The 23,789-nt window shown below is 42.3% G+C and overlaps 1 protein-coding gene across 3 annotated transcripts; it reads right to left on the bottom strand.

Annotated features, from left to right (window-relative positions):
- Window positions 1–575: 575 nt before the first annotated feature.
- On the bottom strand, window positions 576–23,738 carry gxylt1a (glucoside xylosyltransferase 1a). 3 transcript variants are annotated; one of them, XM_067435758.1, is made up of 8 exons: window positions 23,458–23,738; window positions 14,840–14,935; window positions 11,493–11,649; window positions 10,021–10,152; window positions 9,094–9,342; window positions 8,281–8,404; window positions 4,787–4,959; window positions 576–1,045 (listed from the first exon to the last, which is right to left on the bottom strand). In XM_067435758.1, the coding sequence occupies exons 1-8, from the start codon at window positions 23,628–23,630 to the stop codon at window positions 857–859; spliced, it is 1,293 nt and encodes a 430-aa protein (XP_067291859.1). In that variant the 5' UTR covers window positions 23,631–23,738; the 3' UTR covers window positions 576–856. The 3 variants fall into 3 exon arrangements, with proteins under 3 accessions (XP_067291859.1, XP_067291860.1, XP_067291861.1); XM_067435759.1 differs by having other exon boundaries at window positions 14,840–14,932; XM_067435760.1 differs by lacking the exon at window positions 14,840–14,935.
- Between the last annotated feature and the right edge of the window lie 51 nt (window positions 23,739–23,789).

Genomic DNA, 23,789 nt, shown 5'->3' with positions numbered 1-23,789 from the left:
TAGAAATGGACAACTAGAGATGGAGATGAAGAACTAGAGATGGAGATGAAGAACTAGAGATGGAGATGGAGGTGGAGATGGAGAACTAGAGATGGACAACTAGAGATGGAGATGAAGAACTAGAGATGGAGAACTAGAGATGGCGATGAAGAACTAGAGAAGGAGATGAACTAGAGATGGAGAACTAGAGATGGAGAACTAGAGATGGAGATGAACTAGAGATGGAGGTGGAGATGAAGATGGAGATGGAGGTGGAGATGGAGGTGGGTGTCTGGAGCGTGAAGGTTATGAGGAAGTCATATATTAATAAGCACACCTTGAACAGTAGTGCTGGTGCGGAGTCTCAGTCATGATGAGCTTATCAAAATATCAATCTGACCAAACCAGACACGCCCAAATGCGGCTCTTCCTCAGTTTCTGGCAGAACACTGGAGGATCAGGACTTCTGCCAATGCCCTCCATCATCCCCCCATCCATCCATCCATCCGTCCACCCATCCATCCATCCATCCATCCATCCATCCATCCATCCATCCACCCATCCATCCGTCCACCCATCCATCCACCCATCCATCCATCCATCCATCCATCCATCCATCCATCCATCCATCCATCCATCCATCCATCCATCCCTCCATCAGTGTTTCTGTAAAGACACATGTACTGGGGGAGCAGAGACTGAAGATATGAAGGCTTCTGCTAATGGAGTTTGTTCTGTAAAGCCTGACCGAGCTCCTGATGAAGAGCATGAGTCCTGCTGCAGTGTGTGCCGTAACCCTGATGGCCCATCAGCGGAGCCGCAGTTTAGACCTGAAGCTCCTTTAGCTCAGACCTCCAGCTCCTAAAGCTCCTGAAGCTCAGATCTCCAGCTCCTGAAGCTCCTTTAGCTCCTCCAGCTCCTGAAGCTCGTTTATCTGGGCGATGGTGTGGCGCAGGCGTTTGGTGAAGGCGTGCCGGGCTCGGCCGCAGTAAGTGTGCTCAGCACTCTTCAGCCTCTCCTCCAGCGGAGCCAGCAGACCGCGCTCCAGATCTGCCTCAAACGGGAACTGGAAGCAGACAAGAGAGAGGCATGAGACAGACACACACACACACACACACACACTCTCAGACGCTCGTTCAGTCAGTGCGACGCTGAACAACACAAGACAATAATCATAATACAACAACTGAACTTGATGGAGATTGCAACTGTGTTGTATGTTTGTGTGTGTGTTGGTGTGTGTGAGAGTGTGTGTGTGTGTGAGAGTGTGTGTGTGTAAACACACCAGAACTGTATAAAGCTGAGTAAATGTGCTGTTTCTGTGAGGAATAACACACACTGAATGACTGTGTGCCACTCCTGATGGGCCTGAGCTCTAGCTGTGCGTCTCTGGCTGCTGGGCCGGCGCTAATGGCTGCTCTCATTTAGCTAATGGTGTAGATACTTCCTGTGATAGGAGCGCAACACTGACCATAATGACCACACACACACACACACACACACACACACACACACACACACACACACACACACACACACACACACACACACACACACACACACACACACACACACACACACACACACACACACACACACACACACACACACACACACACACACAGCCCCTAAAACTAACCATTACAGAAACATTCAGCATTTTTACATTTTCAAAAAAGCATAATTTAATGTTTATAAATCCATTTACATTGTGGGGACATTTGGTCAATGTAATAGAAACAAGAAACAATAATAGATTTTATTCATAATGCACTTTTCATTCCGAAGAATCTCAAAGTGCAAAAAGTACACACACACACACACACACACACACACATACACACACACACACACACACACACACACACACCTGCACACGCACAAACTCGGTGCGTGAAATGCTGTTTCCTGCACACTGAGCTTTCCACTGTTAAAGACTCGGATTCCCATCCTAAACATAGACAAAGTTTCAAAAACTGATGTTGGACGTTTGATGGAGTATTTCTGTGTTAAAAATACTCCTTCCGGTTTCTCACAAGTTTCGGAGAGTTTTTTTCGAGTATGGGTCGGCTTGACGTTAATAGAGCGGAAGGTCCTTGTATGGGCCGTACGGGCTCTTCTCCAGGTAGGGTGCGCGCAAGCGTGACTAGAGCGAGAGAGGAAACACACGCCCATACACACTCTCAGCTGCAGATCCAGTCGTCCGTGAACACTTCTGTCATTATAGTCCGCGCCGCGCTCCACTTCCTATGGGTGACGTCGAGCGACTTTATCACGGCCGCACAGCATTCTGGGAAGGCAGCGCTGCATTTGAACCGATTTGAACGCAGAAATGACGGGAAGCTTCACAACATCGCTTCAGTCGCGTCTCAAAGTGGATCTCCACGGTCACTGCTGTCAGGACTTCACCAAATCATACCAAAGAAGTGTGTTTCTGACGGAGCGGTCCCAGCGATAAAGGTTCGGTCCTGCTTTGGAAGCAGCCGGTGAGTTAAACTGCTTCAGATGTCTGTGCTGTCGGCTATCGTCGCGTGAGTAAACATAAGTAAACGACACGATCGTGTATAACGTTAGTCAATTAATCAATGGAGCATGCGATCTATGGTGTGTGTTTAAATACATTTGTTAAGCTGACCACTATAGGTGTCAGTTTGATTATTGTAAAACCACCCAAACATAAACCTAGCGTTCTCACAAAGCGTGCTTCGTCAGTCAAATGCGCTAACGGACTCCATTGCTGTTCTCTGTATAACGTTACACTAGTCTGATGTGCTAAACCGTTTTGCTTGCTACTGCTAAGGTTTAGTCTCATACAATAGTCCATAAACCGAATCATGTCCTCATAAACTGCGAGTAAACACACACAAATGTTGACAGGCCACTAAATACAGTCCATACCACAGAGACGGACGTCCTGCTGCTGCTTCTCCTGTTCAGTTTATTTCAGCCTCCGGATCTGATTCTGGATCATATCCATTAGCTGAGATCGATAGCGATGGGTTTCTCCACGCTTGAGGACGTCACCGCTTTGCGCTCGTCATTCTTTAGCTCCGCCCACACGATACGCCTCCAGGCGCTCGTTTTTTTCCGGAAAGACTCGGTACAGCCCATATTTCTTTTATAAATATAATAAAACTAAAGACTTTTCGGAGATATGAAGGATGCAATACTACTCTATAGGTACTCAAGATTGACATGAGATTGACTGAAACTGAGTCCATCAGAGACACTCAGAGTCCGTCAGAGTCCATCAGAGTCCGTCAGAGACCGTCAGAGTCCGTCAGAGTCTGTCAGAGTCCGTCAGAGTCCATCAGAGTCCGTCAGAGTCCGCCAGAGTCCATCAGAGTCCGTCAGAGTCCGCCAGAGTCCATCAGAGTCCGTCAGAGACCGTCAGAGTCCGTCAGACTCCATCAGAGTCCGTCAGAGTCCGCCAGAGTCCATCAGAGTCCGTCAGAGACCGTCAGAGTCCGTCAGAGTCTGTCAGAGTCCGTCAGAGTCCATCAGAGTCCGTCAGAGTCCGAGTACATCAGAGTCCGTCAGAGACCGTCAGAGTCCGTCAGAGTCCGTCAGAGTCCATCAGAGTCCGTCAGAGTCCATCAGAGTCCGTCAGAGTCCGATTACATCAGAGTCCGTCAGAGTCCGTCAGAGTCCGTCAGAGTCCGTCAGAGACCGTCAGAGTCCGTCAGAGACCGTCAGAGTCCGTCAGAGACCGTCAGAGTCCTTCAGAGACCGTCAGAGTCCGTCAGAGTCCGTCAGAGTCCATCAGAGACCGTCAGAGTCCTTCAGAGACCGTCAGAGTCCGTCAGAGTCCATCAGAGACCGTCAGAGACCGTCAGAGTCCGTCAGAGACCATCAGAGTCCGTCAGAGACCATCAGAGACCATCAGAGTCCGTCAGAGACCGTCAGAGTCCGTCAGAGTCCATCAGAGACCACCAGAGACCATCAGAGTCCGTCTGAGACCATCAGAGTCCATCAGAGACCGTCCGTCAGAGTCCATCAGAGACCATCAGAGTCCATCAAAGACCATCAGAGACCATCAGAGTCCGTCTGAGACCATCAGAGTCCATCAGAGACCGTCAGAGACCATCAGAGACCATCAGAGACCGTCAGAGTCCGTCAGAGACCGTCAGAGACTGTCTGAGACCATCAGAGTCCATCAGAGACCGTCTGAGACCATCAGAGACCATCAGAGTCCGTCTGAGACCATCAGAGTCCATCAGAGACTGTCAGAGACCATCAGAGTCCGTCTGAGACCATCAGAGTCCATCAGAGACCATCAGAGACCATCAGAGACCATCAGAGACCTGAGCAGGTGTGGATCTGGACCTTCCCAGATTAACAGCGTCTAATTAGATTTTATGGGTTACACAAATCCGGCTAATGGATATTAAACTCTCAGGGCGGGAGAAGACCAGAAAACAACCGCACAATAATCCATCAGAGACCGTCAGAGTCCGTCAGAGTCCATCAGAGACCGGAGCAGGTGTGGATCTGGACCTTCCCAGATTAACAGCGTCTAATTAGATTTTATGGGTTACACAAATCCGGCTAATGGATATTAAACTCTCAGGGCGGGAGAAGACCAGAAAACAACCGCACAATAATAACTGAGCAATACTCAAATCCACAGGTCTGATGACGGACCACGAAATATTACGCAATTAAACATCCTGCTCTCATTTCTATTGTAACGTTAGCTAAAGTGTGAGTAATTCTGTTGTGTTGTGTATGTTTATATGCCTACACCGCCAGCCTGTGAGCAGAAGACACACTCGTTAGCTTTAGTTAACGATAATAACGATCATACCTGCTGAATGATGTCATAAACGGCTCTGAAGGCCGGCTGCTTGTCGTCATGGTAAACCCCGCGGTTGCCGTGGAGAATGAAGATGCCGTGCTGCTCGGCGGCGGCGCAGTTGCTGCCGTAGATGCAGTGATCCGGCCGGTAATTCCACGGGCACGCAAACACCAGCAGACTCTCTGAGGATCCGGAGGGAGAGAGACAAGACTAGTGTTGGCAAAAGTACCGACCGCGATACCCAATCGGTAACGAAATGTTAAAAATGTGACGTGTGACTGGTGGGACAGTGTTTTAAATGGTATTCACAAAGCCTCAATCTGTGCTCGCTTGACCTTAAAGGGTCCTGAAACCCCCCTGCTGCAGCGGTGTTTTTTCACACCTTCGATTTGAAAAGGCTTCTTAAAAGGGGAGTGGTCGACTGTGAAAAGGTGGGATGGTATTGTGTGGAAAGAGGGAAAGTTTGCATAAATAGGGGAGTGTCTGTAGGTGCATTAAGATTAGAGATACCAACAGCAGCAGTTACAGCGGTTCTGAGACATGTTCTTGGTTCACGTTGGCATTGTTTACCACAGTGAGATAAAATGAGGGATGAGTACAGCGAATGAGAGAGCTATGAGTGGCGTGCAGCAGAGATCGCAAATCATTCAGCTCTTCAAACCAGCATAATTCAGTGAGAAATGAAAATAAATGTTAATCTGCATGACAAAATATTTTGCAAACGTGATAAAACTATATTTGTCCAAATATGCACGCTGTTTGGCAAGATGAACAACGCGCCGACTTGATAAGAGAACGTGAACCACCCAACATGCGATGTGACAGAGATGTGTAATTCTAGATCGGGGTAAAAGCGAAGGGGTTTGAGGCTAGTCTCGACCGCGCATCTGAAGCAGAGCGACGCGCGCTGGGTTACCGTGACGATCCGCGCTGTCTAACACTCGGCAGCTAAATCTATAGTTGTCCAAATATGCACACTGTTTCACTAAGAGCCCGAACACATGCGGTTTAGTGCATGGCTGTGTCACAAATAAAACGGAGAGGACGTGGCTTTTGTTCATTAGCCTACAGATTACAGATTGGTTATTTTGCACTCCTGACATAGATAGTCAACGCTTGCAGGTTCGGCGTGCGATTCCTCAAGTGAATTTTACTTTACCGAGCCTTTGATGCAAAGGCTTCCACAGACGGCGCCGGTTACAGCTCGCTCGGCACCCTTACGTTACTTCGTATCAGCACAACGCCTAGCTTTCCTCCGTGACTTTTCCGCACGCTGCTTCGCACACACGCACACACGCACACACACACACACACACACACACACACACACACACACACACACACACACAAACACTTCAAAAACTCACATGCACACACACATACACACACACACACACACACACACACACACACACACAGAAACACTTCAACAACTCACATGCACACACACATACACACACACACTTCAACAACTCACACACTGAAACCATGCATATATACATCCATTTTAAACCTTTAATCTTGATGTTGATAAAACACGTGCGTGTGTGTGTGTGTGTGTGTGTGTGTGTGTGTGTGTGTGTGTGTGTGTGTGTGTGTATATAATTACTCTCTTAGTGAGAGTAGACAAATCTCATGTATGCATGAAGAAAACACTTCCAAAACTTCCCCACCATATCTCTACAATAATGATGTAAGACGAGCCTGACAGAAGTGACTGTCTCATGCATATTAACTAAATTATCTTGTATGCATACTACAGCGCAGGGATTGGACTGAATGAGCTTTATGTCATGAATATATATCGAGAATCGCTCGGAGCGGTCGACGTCAGCATGTGCCCAGCTGCCCATACTTGGGCCGAAAAGGCCGTGCCGACGTCAGCATTTGTGACGTTGCTCCGACTAAGCTTTTCAAACCGGAAGACAGAAATCGCTCTGAAAAATGCAAAAATAACTATTTTCACATATGGATACCATTAATGAGTACCCTTAGTGTTTTCAATGATGTGCAGCCTATACATATCTGTTTACATCTCAAAAAAAGTGTTTTGGGGTTTCATGACCCTTTAATACAATTTAAAGTGGTGTTCAGACGTCACTATTCTAAAACCCGACTTTCACAAATTTTCCCTAATATAGTTGATGTCTGTGACAAATGCTCTGGTTCGCCCTGTACTCTTGCACATATGTTTTTCTTCTGGCCAACTCTAGAGCCCCTTTCACACTGCGATTCCGGCAAACACACGGATAATGTGACCCGGCATTTGTTCCCGGGCCGCTAGATTTGGTCCATTCACACTGCCAGTGAAATACCGTAATATGTGCGCTTTCACACACAACCCGTAACGGTCCCGGGTCGAGTTGACACGTGACATCCGGATGTGACGTATAACGGCGAGCGATCTCCGCTTCAGCGCGGACAGTAAGGAGCTCCGTGGTCTCGACTTGTGGCCAGTTTGTGCTCATTTCTGCTTGTTTAATTTTAGTTTCTTTTGTAGACGAACACTCTCTGCGTTTAAAACACCGACGAGCTCTTCTGGCACTGCAGGGTTGTGTTATTGAAGAAACAAGCTCTAGGAGTCGCACGATAACTACGCACACGCTGCGGCATTAGTTTCGGCTTTTGTTCACACAGCGCTCGTCCCGGGTCGAATACCGCAATGTTACTAGGTCCCCGACCCGGGTCGAATTCGGTAATCAATCCCGGGACGTGGTTGCTTTCACACAGAAGGCGACCCGGCAATGCTCCGGGAATATTGCGGGTCCGACGTGCAGTGTGAAAGGGGCTAAGGAAATATCTGGCAAACTTATTTTGACACCGTGTTTAAAGTGCTCCTTAAGACCATTGATATCGCTCCGCATATAGCCATATATTTGGTTCTCCTCAAGAATACCACCGCTTTTCATCAGTTTGGCAGTCTTGTTTTTTTTACTAGGCTTATGTATTTACTTCAGCACAAACAAAACAAGACCCTCATTGGCCCATAAGAAACATAAAAAAGCAGGTGATTGGATATATGTGCCTTGGGTCTGTGCATCTGTCCAATCAGCTGCTGGTTTTCAGTTATATCACTATTGCTAAAGAAAGTACGATAGTGGAGCAGAAACCGGAATCACTACACGCATTCTACTGGGCAATACCGAATGCCGCTCTTACATGCCATTAATAACCGAGCGCACTGATGCTTGCGTGCGCAGTAAATCCCTTCTGTGAGATAAGCACCGATACACGTGAGGAAACGGCAGCCCGCGAGCTCCTTTAGAACATGGTAGTATAGGCGTCTCTGTGTGTGTGTGCCAGTTTAGTGTTTAAATTGGGCCGGGGCTCTCATGAGCCTGTAACGATGATGGTCATGTGACCTGTAATGGTGGCGGTGGTCGTGTGACCTGTAATGGCGGCGGTGGTCATGTGACCTGTAATGGTGGCGGTGGTCATGTGACCTGTAACGGTGGCGGTGGTCATGTGACCTGTAATGGTGGCGGTGGTCATGTGACCTGTACCGGGGTTATGGTGGAAGATGATGTTGAGCAGGTCCTGATCTCCCCAGGTGATGTTCAGCTTGTATTTCTGCAGCAGAGGCATCAGCAGATCAGCCCACTTCAGATCCATCGCTGACACGTCATTCTACACACACACACACAGACACACACACACACACACACACACACACACACACACACATACACTTTAGTTTTTATACAAGGAAGGTTTCAGGAGATTTTGTTGTTTTGCTCACTTATGGGTACTACTTTGTTCCCAAAATATGTAATCACACATGCACACACACACACACACAGGCACACACGCGCACACGCGTACACGCGCACACACACACAGGCACACACGCGCACACGCGCACACACGCACACACAGAAACACTTCAACAACTCACACACTGAAACCAAGCATAAATACATCAATTTTAAACCTTTAATCTTGATGTTGATAAAAGACGTGTGTGTGTGTGTGTGTGTGTGTGTGTGTGTTTGTGTGTGTGTATTTACTCTCACTTAGTCTCATGTATGACAAATCTCATGTATGCATGAAGAAAACACTTCAGGAGAAAATAATCATCAGCAGAAGAGCAACAGCGGCATCTGCTGGTGGACACACACACACACACACACACACACACGTGTGGTTTATCAACATCAGGATTAAAGGTTTAAAATCGATGTATTTATATAAGAGAATGCATGCTTTAAGGGATCGTCATCAGGTTTGTATTTTATTAGTGATAATGTGGGTTAATAATAAGGCTATGATGTATATATTTCTATAGGAGAGGAGTGTGTGATCTGTGTGTCCCTCACCCGGAAGAGCTTCCCCCTGATGCGTGTCATGTTCATCAGCATGACCCCGGAGTTGACCCCGGTGTGTCCGTAGTACGGGTGTCTGGAGAAGCGGTTGTACCAGCCGATGCGCGGCTCCTCGTGCTCCGGGGCCATGGCGGCCACATGGCTGCGGTTAAAGCGGCTCAGCAAACCCCACACATCCTCCACCGGCCGCAGGAACAGCACATCCGTATCCACATACAGCACTGAGTCCAGCTGCAGGACCAGCTGCACGCACACACACACACACACACACACACACACACACACACACACACACACACACACACACACACACACACACACACACACACACACACACACACACACAAACGCCTTTACTGGAGCAACAGTACTGCTCAAATATTTAATATAATATTAAAGGGATAGTTCTCCCCTAAATGAGCCTGATGTTTATCTGCTGACCCCCAGGGTGTGTTTGCTTCTTCAGGAGAACACAAATGAAGATTTTTAACTCAACCGTTACTCGTTTAATGATGTTAATGTGGGTGTATTTCTAATTAGACCCCATTGACATGCATTATACGAGCAACTTTTGGAGTTAAAAATCTTCATTTGTGTTCTCCTGAAGAAGCAAACACACCCTGGGGGTCAGCAGATAAACATCACAGAGACTAAGACTGAAGAAACAAACTTCAATTTTATTGAAATATGAGGACACAAGTGTGTATAATGCCATGGGTATGACACAGGTATTACAGGAGAGGGTGAAATATGAGGACATTACCCATGGCCCCACTTTACAAAAGGCTTATAAATCACACAGGAGGAGTTTTTATGAGAAAGTAAAAATGCAGAATGTTTCCTGTGATGGGTAGGTTTAGGGGCTGTGTGTGTGTGTGTGTGTGTGTGTGTGTGTGTGTGTGTGTGTGTGTGTGTACTCACAGGAAGGAAGAGTCTCTGTGAAGCACAGGGTTTGAAGAGCCTCTTCCACTCTCTGGCGTTCTCGCTGGGGAAGCTGATGGGATAAATGCTGTAGATGAACCGGGAGCGAAACCTGTGCGGCCACGACTCCAGCTGCGCGCGCGCACACACGCACACACACACGCACACACGCACACACACACACAGCATTCAATAACATCCACTGGTTTTGGACACCACTACAAATGGCTGTCCCCTTAAATAATGTTTATAGAGGCGATTTCAGAATCAGCCCTTGAATAAACCCGTCTCTTGCGTGATACCCTGAACTCTTGAATATTTCGCTCTAATATGATTTCTGAGCTGTGCGGTGTCCAGAATAATAATCCTCCGCTGTGTGTTAATAGGCCAGAGGAGAACTGAGTCTGGTTTCTCTAAGGTTTATTTTTCTCCATCATGTCCTGATGGAGTTTCGGTTCCTTTGGTCGCCTTTATGATCAGAGTTATTCAACTTAGTCTCGTTCAGACCGTCTCGACGTGCCCCGTGAGGGTCCTGAGTTTCAGAAAGAGTTTCGCCCTTCCCTCGCGGAGATATAAGCTAAAAAGTGAGGGGAGAACATTCCCCATCTTTTTTCAGTCGGCCTGTCACCCAGGTCGACCTCCGGGGTTCTTCAAGGAAAATTACAGTTTCATATCATTATGTTTGAAGCCTGAAGTGTGGCAAAAGGTTCACGGGGGCCGGATACTTTTGCAAGGCACTGTAATCAAATACTTCATTTAAAAAACTGCATATAAAGAGACACACCCCAACATTCATTCACGTGAGCCGCAGCTGTACCACACAGCCCTGGATCGACAACTTTACAAAATTGTTGGAATAAGGTGAGGATGCCATGGTCAATTCTACTTGTTGATTAAAGTAGCGTGACTGCATGTTAGGGATGGGTGACGTATGACAATACATATCGTAGATTCGTAGCAATGATATAAAATGTGAATCAATCAAACTTTTTCTAAATCGTTTCCATAGATAGGCCTATCAGGGTAAGCACATATATCTGTGCAGCTTTTAGTGGGCAGGAATAATGTGAATGTTGGAGTGGAAAAAGAAGCGAGGGTGAATGAGTTATTGACGTAATGTGTGTTATTATCACTTATAACTTCAAACATAACATTTGAAATTCAAATTCAAATTGAAATGCTTTTTGGCACTCAGAATAGGCCCAGATTTCAGCCTGATAGGGATACCTGCACCGAATGGCCAATTTAATGTGTATGTGGTGTATTTTCAAAATACAAAATAGTGCATTTGTATTTAAATTTTTCCACACAGTATTTTGTATTTGTATTGAAATACACTTCCATGTATTTATGCCCATCTCTGGATATAATAATCAACACTAAAATAACACACTGTGTGCAAACTTGTAAACGTCACAGCAGGCAGATTTTGCATTAACTATAATATATATATATAAAGCACATATGCTCACGGCCTGTGTGAAGCCGGCCTGGAGCTCGTCCTCTGTGAAGATGTGGAAGTGCAGAAGAGTGCGGCTGAAGAGCACGGCTGATTTCAGCATGGTGAGCGTTTCCTCCAGCCGCGCTCCACAGGCCACCACCGCCAGCCCAACCGGCTCCAGGTGAGACCTGCACAGGTGAGGGGCACAGGGCAGAGGTTAGGGGTCAGAGGTCACGTGACGCGGCTGAACACCAAACCCCACACACAAGGCGTTTCTCAATGTCAAGGAAGGATCCTCGGAAGCCAGAATTTCAAGGATGCTATCCGTCGAAGGAGTCCTTCGTTCCAGAAATACGCCATATACACAGTAAACACAATTCAGGCCCCAACTGAAGATTCACATCTACATTTTTCAGTTGGCCAAATTGAATTTGCCTCAATTCACAGAAATTAAATTTGGCAGATTGGAAAAATTTTAATTGGAGACATTCGTTTTTTTTTTTTACAGTGTACAGGAAAAGGATGCATATGTGTAGCCTTCGCACCCTCAAATTACCCACAATCCTATGCACGCAGCTTTCCTAGCTTGTTCAAAATGTCAGACGTTGGAGCGTTAACAAGGCAATATGCTTTCAAATGTAAGTATATTTACGTTACCAAACACTTGCTATAACCGTAGTAAATATAAGTAAAGTTTACCGTTTAAATGCCAGTACATATTACTACCGTATTGATATTATAAATTATACAAATATATACAAATTACACAATTGATGGCTAACGGACAGGTCATTTAACAATAAGCTTGTTTGCCATCACTGGCATTTCTTTTATAAATAACTAGTTAAGATGTACAAAGTAATTTAACGTTAGCACGTCCATTTTTCAGCGCCGAAAGCGTAGTAATGACACAATGACGGGCACTTGCTAGCCTGTTCATTTACGTTAGGGCTGTGCGATATTGAAGAAAAATGCGATATCTTCTTAAATAATGTGATATTCGATATGCGATGCGATTTTGCTATTATTGTGTAAAATCTATTGAAATTAGATTTTAATAAAGTATTTAAAAACTGAGAATGATGTTATTTGTGTTTACCATTCTCTCTGGGAAAAGAAAGCTTCGCTACAACTTCTGAAAGTGACCAGCCGTGCTTTAACAAAAATGTATGTCACATACATTTGTGTGTGTGTGTGTGTGTGTGTGCCCTTGTTTATATTACATTGTGGGGACCAAATGTCCCCACATTAAGGATAATGAAACCTGAGATCACCAGCCAGCGGTCCCCACTTTTCAAAAGGCTTATAAATCACACAGGAGGAGTTTTTTTTTTGAGAAAGTAAAAATGCTATAATGCATAATGTTTCCTGTTTGTGTGTGTGTGTGTGTGTGTGTGTGTGTGTGTGTTGGGCAGGTTTAGGGGCAGTGTGTGTGTGTGTGTGTGTGTGTGTGTGTGTGTGTGTGTGTGTGTGTGTGAGATAGGTAGGTTTAGGGGCAGTGTGTGTGTGTGTGTGTGTGTGTGTGTGTGTGTGAGATGGGTAGGTTTAGGGGCAGTGTGTGTGTGTGTGTGAGATGGGTAGGTTTAGGGGCAGTGTGTGTGAGTGTGAGTGTGTGTGTGTGTGTGTGTGTGTGTGTGTGTGTGTGTGTGTGTGTGTGTGTGTGTGTGAGAGAGATGGGTAGGTTTAGAGGCAGTGTGTGTGTGTGTGTGTGTTTGTGTGTGTGTGTGTGTGTGTGTGTGTGTGTGATGGGTAGGTTTAGGGGCAGTGTGTGTGTGTGTGTGTGTGTGTGTGTGTGTGAGATGGGTAGGTTTAGGGGCTGTGTGTGTGTGTGTGTGTGTGTGTGTGTGTGTGTGTGTGTCTGTGTGTGTGTGTGTGTGTGTGTGTGTGTGTGTGTGTGTGTGTGTGTGTGTGATGGGTAGGTTTAGGGGCAGTGTGTGTGTGTGTGTGTGTGTGTGTGTGTGTGTGTGTGTGTGTGTGTGTGTGTGTGTGTGTGTGTGTGTGTGTGTGTGTGTGTGTGTGTGTGATGGGTAGGTTTAGGGGCAGTGAGTGTGTGTGTGTGTGCGCGCGCGTGTGTGTGTGTGTGTGTGTGTAGGTTTAGGGGCAGTGTGTGTGTGTGTGTGTGTGTGTGTGTGTGTGTAGGTTTAGAGGCAGTGTAAGGGGATAGAAAATAGGGTTTGTACAGTATAAAAACCATTACGTCTATGGAGAGTCCCCACAAAGATAGTGAACCATACGTTGTGTGTGTGTGTGTATGTGTGTGTGTGTGTGTCTGTGTGTGTGTGTGTGTGTGTCAGACAGCAGAAACCGCGAGACTGCAAGTTGTTTTAATAACTCTTTTTAACATCAAGCAAGTCACATGAGTAACAGTCATCGCCAGTACACTTCACAATGTTCAAGTAACCTATTAAACTCCTTCAGATATTGCGCGCCGTTGCTGTACATTTGCGATATTTTGATAATTTTGATATATTGCACAGCCCTAATTTACGTGTTCTCCGATTGCTAAAGTCTAGCCTCTGAAGGAAGTGACTGGGCAGCACCAGTCCTGCTAAAGAAGCATCATTGGCATTGAGAAACACCTACAGACGCATCCATGGGCATCGGAAGCAAATTAAAGTCCCAGTGTCGGCTGGTGAGGAATATAGGTGGGGCAAATCGTTTTGCGGGGGGTGTGGGGTCTCTCCCCAATAAATGTTTTATTTTGTAGAAGTGATTTCCTGCATTATGGTGCGTTTGACGCCACATCCCGCGCCTATACCAATAACAGACCTCAAACCAGCCCATACCAATAGCCTAATAAAGAGACTATATTCATTTAACTGCCATAGACATCAACAGTTTCACAGATAATGATAATGAACAAGTTGCATGTTTATTATGCTCAGTGTCCAGACAGAAAAAGTGCCGTTTACCAAACGATTGATTGGGCCGGACTAAATTACAGAAATCAGTTATTAACCGTGGCTATAGTGTAGCGGTAAGAGACGCATGGCATCAAGTTCTGGCGCTAATCGATCAGAGGTTCGAATCCGCTCTACTCCCTTTCCCATCACACATCAGATCGGAAAGGTGTTTATTTACAATAAAAATGGAGGAAATATCAGAAAAGTGGAAATAAAGCGTCTAACACGTGTTTAATAATAAGAGTTTATCGGTTAGGGGTAAACAGACATGAGCTGAATTAGAGGTGATAAAAGTGAGTGGGTTTAATATCATTGGTCTTAAAAAGTGGGAGGGTCTCGTCCCACACACACACACACACACACACACACACACGCACGCACGCAAGCACGCACGCACACACACACAATGGTTCCAACGCCCATGGACGCATCTATATCTGAGGTCAGAGGTCGGAGGTCGGGTCAGCGCCCCTACCTAAGAGGCGAGTCCGTAAAGCAGCTGATGTGGCATTGGGCAGCCGGGAGCGTCCCATACGGCCTCCAGAGGGAGACTGAGCCGGAGATGCACCTGCTGAGACAAACAGGCTCCACATCAACACTTCAGTAGCACTTCTGAGATTACAGTCATTCTCTTCAAAAGTGCATGCATGTTCCTCTTCACAAACAGAAGCATTTCGGCTTTCTCAAAAGTTAGTCTGTTTCGTTTCTCGTCCAACACGTGAGAAGCTGAGCTGAACAAACTAGCTACGCTTGTGCGCGGCGCAGAGGTAAGCTCGCGCAACTCCAGCGAGAAAGCGGCTCTTATGTGTGTGTCCGGTCGGCTAAACTCGAACACATCTTCCCTTCTTCAGAATGACTTCAGTGCCGTTCTTTGTTCTTTTCTCAGAGAAAAGCTGAACTCAAGTCTTCCAGAGTCGCGGTGAAAGCTGATTCGACAGACCGCCGCCGTTCGCCAGTTTCTGTGTTTACTAGAAGCACGCAAACGCAACTCGACCGTCGTCATTATGGCCCCGCCCACCGACTCTACACACGATGTGATTGGCCCGGCAAGAGTTTGGCGATTACAGCTCAGAAGGGTATTGAGAGTTCCTAGACGACACTCGCGGCAGATTAGATTTGCTGCCGCTAGGGGGCGTCTAGATTTCTAGGCTAGCAAGCGGGCGCACTTCTGGAAAAATCGGCGGAAAGAAAAGAAAAAAAACGTCCGGTTGCGATTTTTAATTATAATTCATTTCTATGTTAAGCACTTTGAGTTGCCATTGCGTATGAAATGTGCTATATAAATAAACTTGCCTTGCCTACTTCGACTCGGCACAGTAAAAAGTCACACCTGAATAGGGCTGGGCGATAAATCGATTTTATCGATGAATTCGAGTTTGTAGTTTCATGTCGATTTTTGTGAATGAAAATCGGTTTTCTCTTTAAAATCCGCCGCCGCTCCCTCTGGGCTCCCGTAATGGCTCAGCGCTCCCCCGCTTAATGTTGTTGTCATTATATATTTCAGGATTCGTAGAACCTTTTGAGATTGAAATTTAAGCACTTTGTAAATCGTAAATTGATTTTTTTGGCAAAAAATCTGGGATTTTTTTTGGGCAATATCGCCCAGCCCTACGCCTGAGAAATGAGAGAGTGAGGTGGAGGAGTTTTCAGACGTGACTTTTTACTGTGCCGAGTCGAAGTACTCCCAGAAGTGCTAATCCGCCACACATTATAGTTCTCCTTTTTAATCCGCTTAGAAAAGCACCATGTTTTATTTTGTGTCACCATACTTGATCGTTCAGCTATTGGTGTAACTGTATTTAAATAGAGAACACGTGGAGGTGTTTGGTCACTTCTAACTTGATCTCTGTTTGGTTCCATATACAGAGACTGAGCGGGAGCTACACCTGATGAGGCAAATAGGCTCCACATCAACACCTTCAGCTCCAGAGGCTTCAGTCTGAGAAACCTTCAACAATCAGCAGCTCAGAGGGACAATAATCGCCCGCTTCACACCTTAAATCAATATACTACACGTCAATATACTACACGTCAACATACTACACGACAATATACTACACGTCAACATACTACACGTCAATATACTACACGTCAATATACTACACGTCAATATACTACACGTCAATATACTACACACGTCAATATACTGCACGTCAATATACTGCACGTCAATATACTACACACGTCAATATACTACACGTCAATATACTACACGTCAAAATACTACACGTCAATATACTACACGTCAATATACTACATGACAATATACTACACGTCAATATGCTACACGTCAATATACTACACGTCAATATACTACACGGCAATATACTACACGTCAATATACTACACGTCAACATACTGCACGTCAATATACTGCACGTCAATATACTGCACGTCAACATACTACACGTCAACATACTACACGTCAACATACTACACGTCAACATACTACACACGTCAATATACTACACACGTCAATATACTACACGTCAACATACTACACGTCAACATACTACACGTCAACATACTACACGTCAATATACTACACGTCAATATACTACACGTCAATATACTACACACGTCAATATACTACACACGTCAATATACTACACGTCAATATACTACACGTCAACATACTACACGTCAACATACTACACGTCAACATACTACACGTCAACATACTACACGTCAACATACTACACGTCAACATACTACACGTCAATATACTACACGACAATATACTACACGTCAACATACTACACGTCAACATACTACACGTCAACATACTACACGTCAATATACTACACGTCAACATACTACACGTCAATATACTACACATCAATATACTACACGACAATATACTACACGACAATATACTACACGTCAATATACTATACGTCAACATACTACACGACAATATACTACACGTCAATATACTACATGACAATATACTACACGACAATATACTACACGTCAATATACTACACGTCAATATACTACACGACAATATACTACACGTCAACATACTACACGTCAATATACTATACGTCAATATACTACACGACAATATACTACACGACAATATACTACACGTCAATATACTATACGTCAACATACTACACATCAATATACTACACATCAATATACTACACGTCAACATACTACACGTCAACATACTACACGTCAATATACTACACGTCAATATACTACACGTCAATATACTATACGTCAATATACTACACGTCAATATACTACACGTCAATATACTACACGTCAATATACAATACGTCAACATACTACACGTCAATATACTACACGACAATATACTACACGTCAATATACTACATGACAATATACTACACGTCAATATACTACACGTCAATATACTACACGACAATATACTACACGACAATATACTACACGACAATATACTACACGTCAACATACTGCACGTCAATATACTGCACGTCAATATACTACACACGTCAATATACTACACGTCAATATACTACACACGTCAATATACTACACACGTCAATATACTACACGTCAACATACTACACGTCAACATACTACACGTCAATATACTACACGTCAATATACTACACGTCAACATACTACACGTCAACATACTACACGTCAACATACTACACGTCAACATACTACACGTCAATATACTACACGTCAATATACTACACACGTCAATATACTACACGTCAATATACTACACACGTCAATATACTACACACGTCAATATACTACACGTCAACATACTACACGTCAACATACTACACGTCAACATACTACACGTCAATATACTACACGTCAACATACTACACGTCAACATACTACACGTCAACATACTACACGTCAATATACTACACGACAATATACTACACGTCAACATACTACACGTCAACATACTACACGTCAACATACTACACGTCAACATACTACACGTCAACATACTACACGTCAATATACTACACGTCAATATACTACACGTCAATATACTACACGTCAATATACTACACGACAATATACTACACGTCAACATACTACACGTCAATATACTACACGTCAATATACTACACGTCAATATACTATACGTCAATATACTACACGTCAATATACTACACGTCAATATACTACACGTCAATATACTATACGTCAACATACTACACGTCAATATACTACACGACAATATACTACACGTCAATATACTACACGTCAATATACTACACGTCAATATACTACACGTCAATATACTACACGTCAATATACTATACGTCAACATACTACACGTCAATATACTACACGTCAATATACTACACGTCAACATACTACACGTCAACATACTACACGTCAATATACTACACGTCAATATACTACACGTCAATATACTATACGTCAATATACTACACGTCAATATACTACACGTCAATATACTACACGTCAATATACTACACGTCAACATACTACACGTCAATATACTACACGACAATATACTACACGTCAATATACTACACGTCAATATACTACACGTCAATATACTACACGTCAATATACTACACGTCAACATACTACACGACAATATACTACACGTCAATATACTACACGTCAATATACTATACGTCAACATACTACACGTCAATATACTACACGTCAATATACTATACGTCAACATACTACACGTCAATATACTACACGTCAATATACTACACGTCAATATACTACACGACAATATACTACACGTCAACATACTACACGTCAATATACTATACGTCAATATACTACACGACAATATACTACACGACAATATACTACACGTCAATATACTATACGTCAACATACTACACATCAATATACTACACATCAATATACTACACGTCAACATACTACACGTCAACATACTACACGTCAACATACTACACGTCAATATACTACACGTCAATATACTATACGTCAATATACTACACGTCAATATACTACACGTCAATATACTACACGTCAATATACTATACGTCAACATACTACACGTCAATATACTACACGACAATATACTACACGTCAATATACTACACGTCAATATACTACACGTCAATATACTACACGTCAATATACTATACGTCAACATACTACACGTCAATATACTACACATCAATATACTACACGACAATATACTACACGTCAATATACTACACGTCAATATACTACACGTCAACATACTACACGTCAACATACTACACGTCAATATACTACACGTCAACATACTACACGTCAACATACTACACGTCAATATACTACACGACAATATACTACACGTCAATATACTACACGTCAATATACTACACGTCAATATACTACACGTCAATATACTACACGTCAATATACTACACGTCAACATACTACACGTCAACATACTACACGTCAACATACTACACGTCAACATACTACACGTCAATATTATTCTGCCCCTACTGGGATGAATGCTGAAGTGCTTGAGCCTGACTAGCTTGGCAGATAGCTAACAGGTTCCTCCAAGAAAGACTCAGATGCCAGACTTTGATTGAGTGTTATTTATTTGAAGGAAGCACTGTAAAACTGAACATACAAATGAAGAAAATGTCAAATAATGTGTATTTGCATCATAATTCAGATGTCACATTCAGATTATAACATCTTGAGCACGTTCGTTTCCATACTGATTGCCTTACAACCAGCATTTCAATATTATCTTATTGAAAACACAATTTACACATATCTTTCTTAAAATAGCATTTTACTCTATTTACAAAGAAAATATTAAACTAAATATTCATGGACATCTTCAAAGCCTTTGTATCATGAAACCGCATGGTATTGAAATACAGTTAGGCCATGTCCACACTAATACGTTTCCATTTGAAAACGTATATTTTTCTCTCCGTTTTGGCCTTCCGTCCACACTGAGACAGCGTTTTAAGTCACTGAAAACGTATCGTTTTGAAAACGCTCTCCAAAGCGGATACATTTGAAAACGCCGTCTTCGCGTCGTAGTGTGGACTGTGAAAACGGAGGCTTTTTAATACAATGGCGCATTTAGCCATGTGATGCAGTCATATGACCAATTCAGCCAAGATAGTAAATGACATTGAACAGCAGTTGTTTTGTATGCTTTCTGTTCTGTTTTTTGTTAAATATTATTGTCAGTTTGTACATACTGGTAAAAAACTTTCAAACTTTCAAAGAGCAAATAAACGAGTAGCGGAAATGACGCAAGTTGAAGCGGCTTGGATTTGCTCATGTGCAGTACGGGGATGTAAGCGTTTTCAGACGTCTCAGTGTAGATTACGTTTTTTTGGAAAACGATTGAAAATGATAGTGTGGACGCGGAGCGTTTTTATACGAAAACTCTGTTTTTAAATTTATCCGGATTAGTATAGACGTAGCCTTAAACTTCTTCCGACGCAACACCAACTACGGCAACTCAAGAAGCACAAAATTAATTAAAATGGCAATTTTCACTATGGCCACTAGCCACTAGGTGTCGCTATGGGATTGTTTAACTGAGGTCAGCACAAACATACTACACATCAATACAACACGGGGATCAAACTGGGGTCCGGGGAGAGTGGAGGAGAAATCTAATATACATATAAATTAATTAATTAATATCAAAATTAGAGGTCGACTGATTCACCGGATTTGCCGATTAATCGGCACCGATAGCTGATTGGTGGAACAATCGGTTATCGGCAAAAAATCAATACCGATAGTTTTCCGGTTTGTGTCGGTTGCGGGAGCGGCTGAGAAGGGTGCTGTCATTACGCAGTAACCTACGAGAGCTCTGAGAAGGGTCTGCTGGCGTTATATAGCACGTTTAAAACCGTTAAAGGGAAAAGGTATGAATACAGAACACTTCAGGACATGTTGCCGAATCATTATAAAGTAATAGTTTTGGTGACTAGATGCTTTAGCAGCGAAAGAACAGCAGTATATGTACTTTACTGTGTCGTCGAGGCTGAGAGGACGCTAACATTAGCAGTAACATTTACCTCAAGCAGTTAAAGCGATGTGACCACTTAATAGGTGATGTAAGAAACCAGACTGATGGTCATGCATCCGACAGAAATATAAACACATCAGAAACGCATTCGATTTCAATACATATTTTGTTATTTTGATAAGAAAACCGTCAAATGTTCTAAAAAAGTAAACTGTTTGGATTTATATGAAATAACACTTAATATAATACAGTAATTTATTATAATACATTATATCCAATATTCCAGTTGTAACATTAAGTAAGGTTAATAAATGCTGTAGAAGTATTATTCATTGTTAGTTTTATCTGTTGACCTTTTTTATGCATTATGAACTAACATGAATGATTAAGATACAAATGTATTGCTCAACTATTATTAAACGGTGTAAAGTGTATATTGCATAGGCTATCATTCATGTAAGCTAGCTAAATAAGCTAATACATCCTTGTTAACAAATGGGACGTGCAGTCTGTTACCTGACATTCACTTACATGTTTCTAGGTTATAGATAAAGAAACATTTATTTGTAATATTTTAATGTTTTAGTTATTTTCTGTAGATTTTTTTCTGTTAGAACTTGTCATCTTAATATATTCATATTTACATATGCAATTTATAATTGCATATGTAAATATGATTAATTTGTTGTTATTATTATTATTATCGGACTATTAATCGGTTATCGGCAAGCGTGGTCCAACCTAGCTATCGGTATCGGTAAAATCCACTATCGGTCGACCTCTAATCAAAATATAATACAATAATATCAAAATAAACACATACATTACAATAATAAAATGATAATATAAATATATTTAAAATTAGATTAAATAAATAAATAAAAACAGTATTGTACTAAAGTAAAAAAAAAAACTAAATCATATAACTTGATAGAATCTAAATATTTTGCAAATAATATAAATTTGTATAATATATATATATATATATATATATATATATATATATATATATATATATATATATATATATATATATATATATATATATATATATATATATATATATATCCAAATAATCTGTCAGTTAGTAAAATAAAAATAAATAAAATAATATAAAAATATAATAAAATACTACATAAATACATAAATAAAAATGAAATAAAAAATAAATAAATAAAAAATAAATAAAACGTATGCTACTAAAGTAAAAAAAAATCATAGAACTTAATATAAAATAAAACATAAATAATATGATATTGTTAATAAAAATAATATAAAATAAGATTCAAATAAATAAATAAAAACAGTATTGTACTACAGTAAAAACAATCATATAACTTAATAGAAAATAAAATAAAAAGTATACAAATAATATATAAAAATATTCTAATAAATAATAATATAATATTATTAATACAATACAAATAATGATAAAGTACTAAAGTTAAAAAAAATCATATAACTTAATAGAAACTAAATATTTTCAAATAATATTTTATAATATTGTTTAAAAGGAGTCTAAATTTAGCCTTTATACATGAATATATATATATCTGCTTTTTCGCATGATGTTGACTTTATTTGGAGGTCGTGGAATCAAAAAGATCAAACAGAATCATCCATATGAACTCCAGGTGACCTGACTCCTGAATATTAATTACTGAACATGACGTTCACCAGGTAGGCGTCGCTGATTGGCTGAAAGGCAGACCGGTAGGCGGGCGCTAGTCAGTGGGCGAATTAACGGCTACTACTAAGAAAGAAGCTTATGAATATTAATTAGACGTTAGCCGAAGTTAAGCAAACAACGTTAGCGTGACCAAACTACTATCTATTAGTACAAAATAAGGCTTAATGACTTGAAATCAATTCCAAACAAGTGTTAAATCGACAAGAGAGAGTGAAATAAGTACCAGCCGCACTACATTACTCTAAAAGGCAACATTTGTTGATATTTCCCTTGTTTATAGTCATGCTGTCACATCACGAGTACAGTATTTAAGAGCTCTGTGCTGTTGTGAGGTCGGTTGTGCAGTAAATGTGTGTGTGGTTGGTTTTGTACAGCGTGTGTGTGTGTGTGTGTGTGTTGGGTTATGTTTACATACCTGTCATCATGCGCGCGTTCAGTCGGGCCTGGATCCGCTGCGCGTGTCCGCTGCGCTCGTACCTGATGATTATTCGCGCTCTCCAGTGACGACACCAGCTGGTTAAATAAATAGAGCACCGAGCAAAAGACTAACAGCGTGCAGACGAACAAAACACGAAGATATCGCCGCATTTTATCACTAAAACAGCAGCCATGGAGATAAATCACGCTGCTCGCTTCGACTAGCCTACTATGGCGGAGGCGTGCTCATGAATATTAATTAGACGCTACAAAAACTTCCTGGAGCCTCCAGTCACGTGACCCCGTATTGTCCAATAAAGGGCAGAGGCT

This window comes from Pseudorasbora parva, chromosome 25, assembly GCF_024679245.1.
Source record: "Pseudorasbora parva isolate DD20220531a chromosome 25, ASM2467924v1, whole genome shotgun sequence".
Classification (NCBI taxonomy): domain Eukaryota; kingdom Metazoa; phylum Chordata; class Actinopteri; order Cypriniformes; family Gobionidae; genus Pseudorasbora; species Pseudorasbora parva.
Note: the sequence above shows the minus strand (reverse complement) of the source record. Positions and strands in the feature narration are given on the sequence as shown.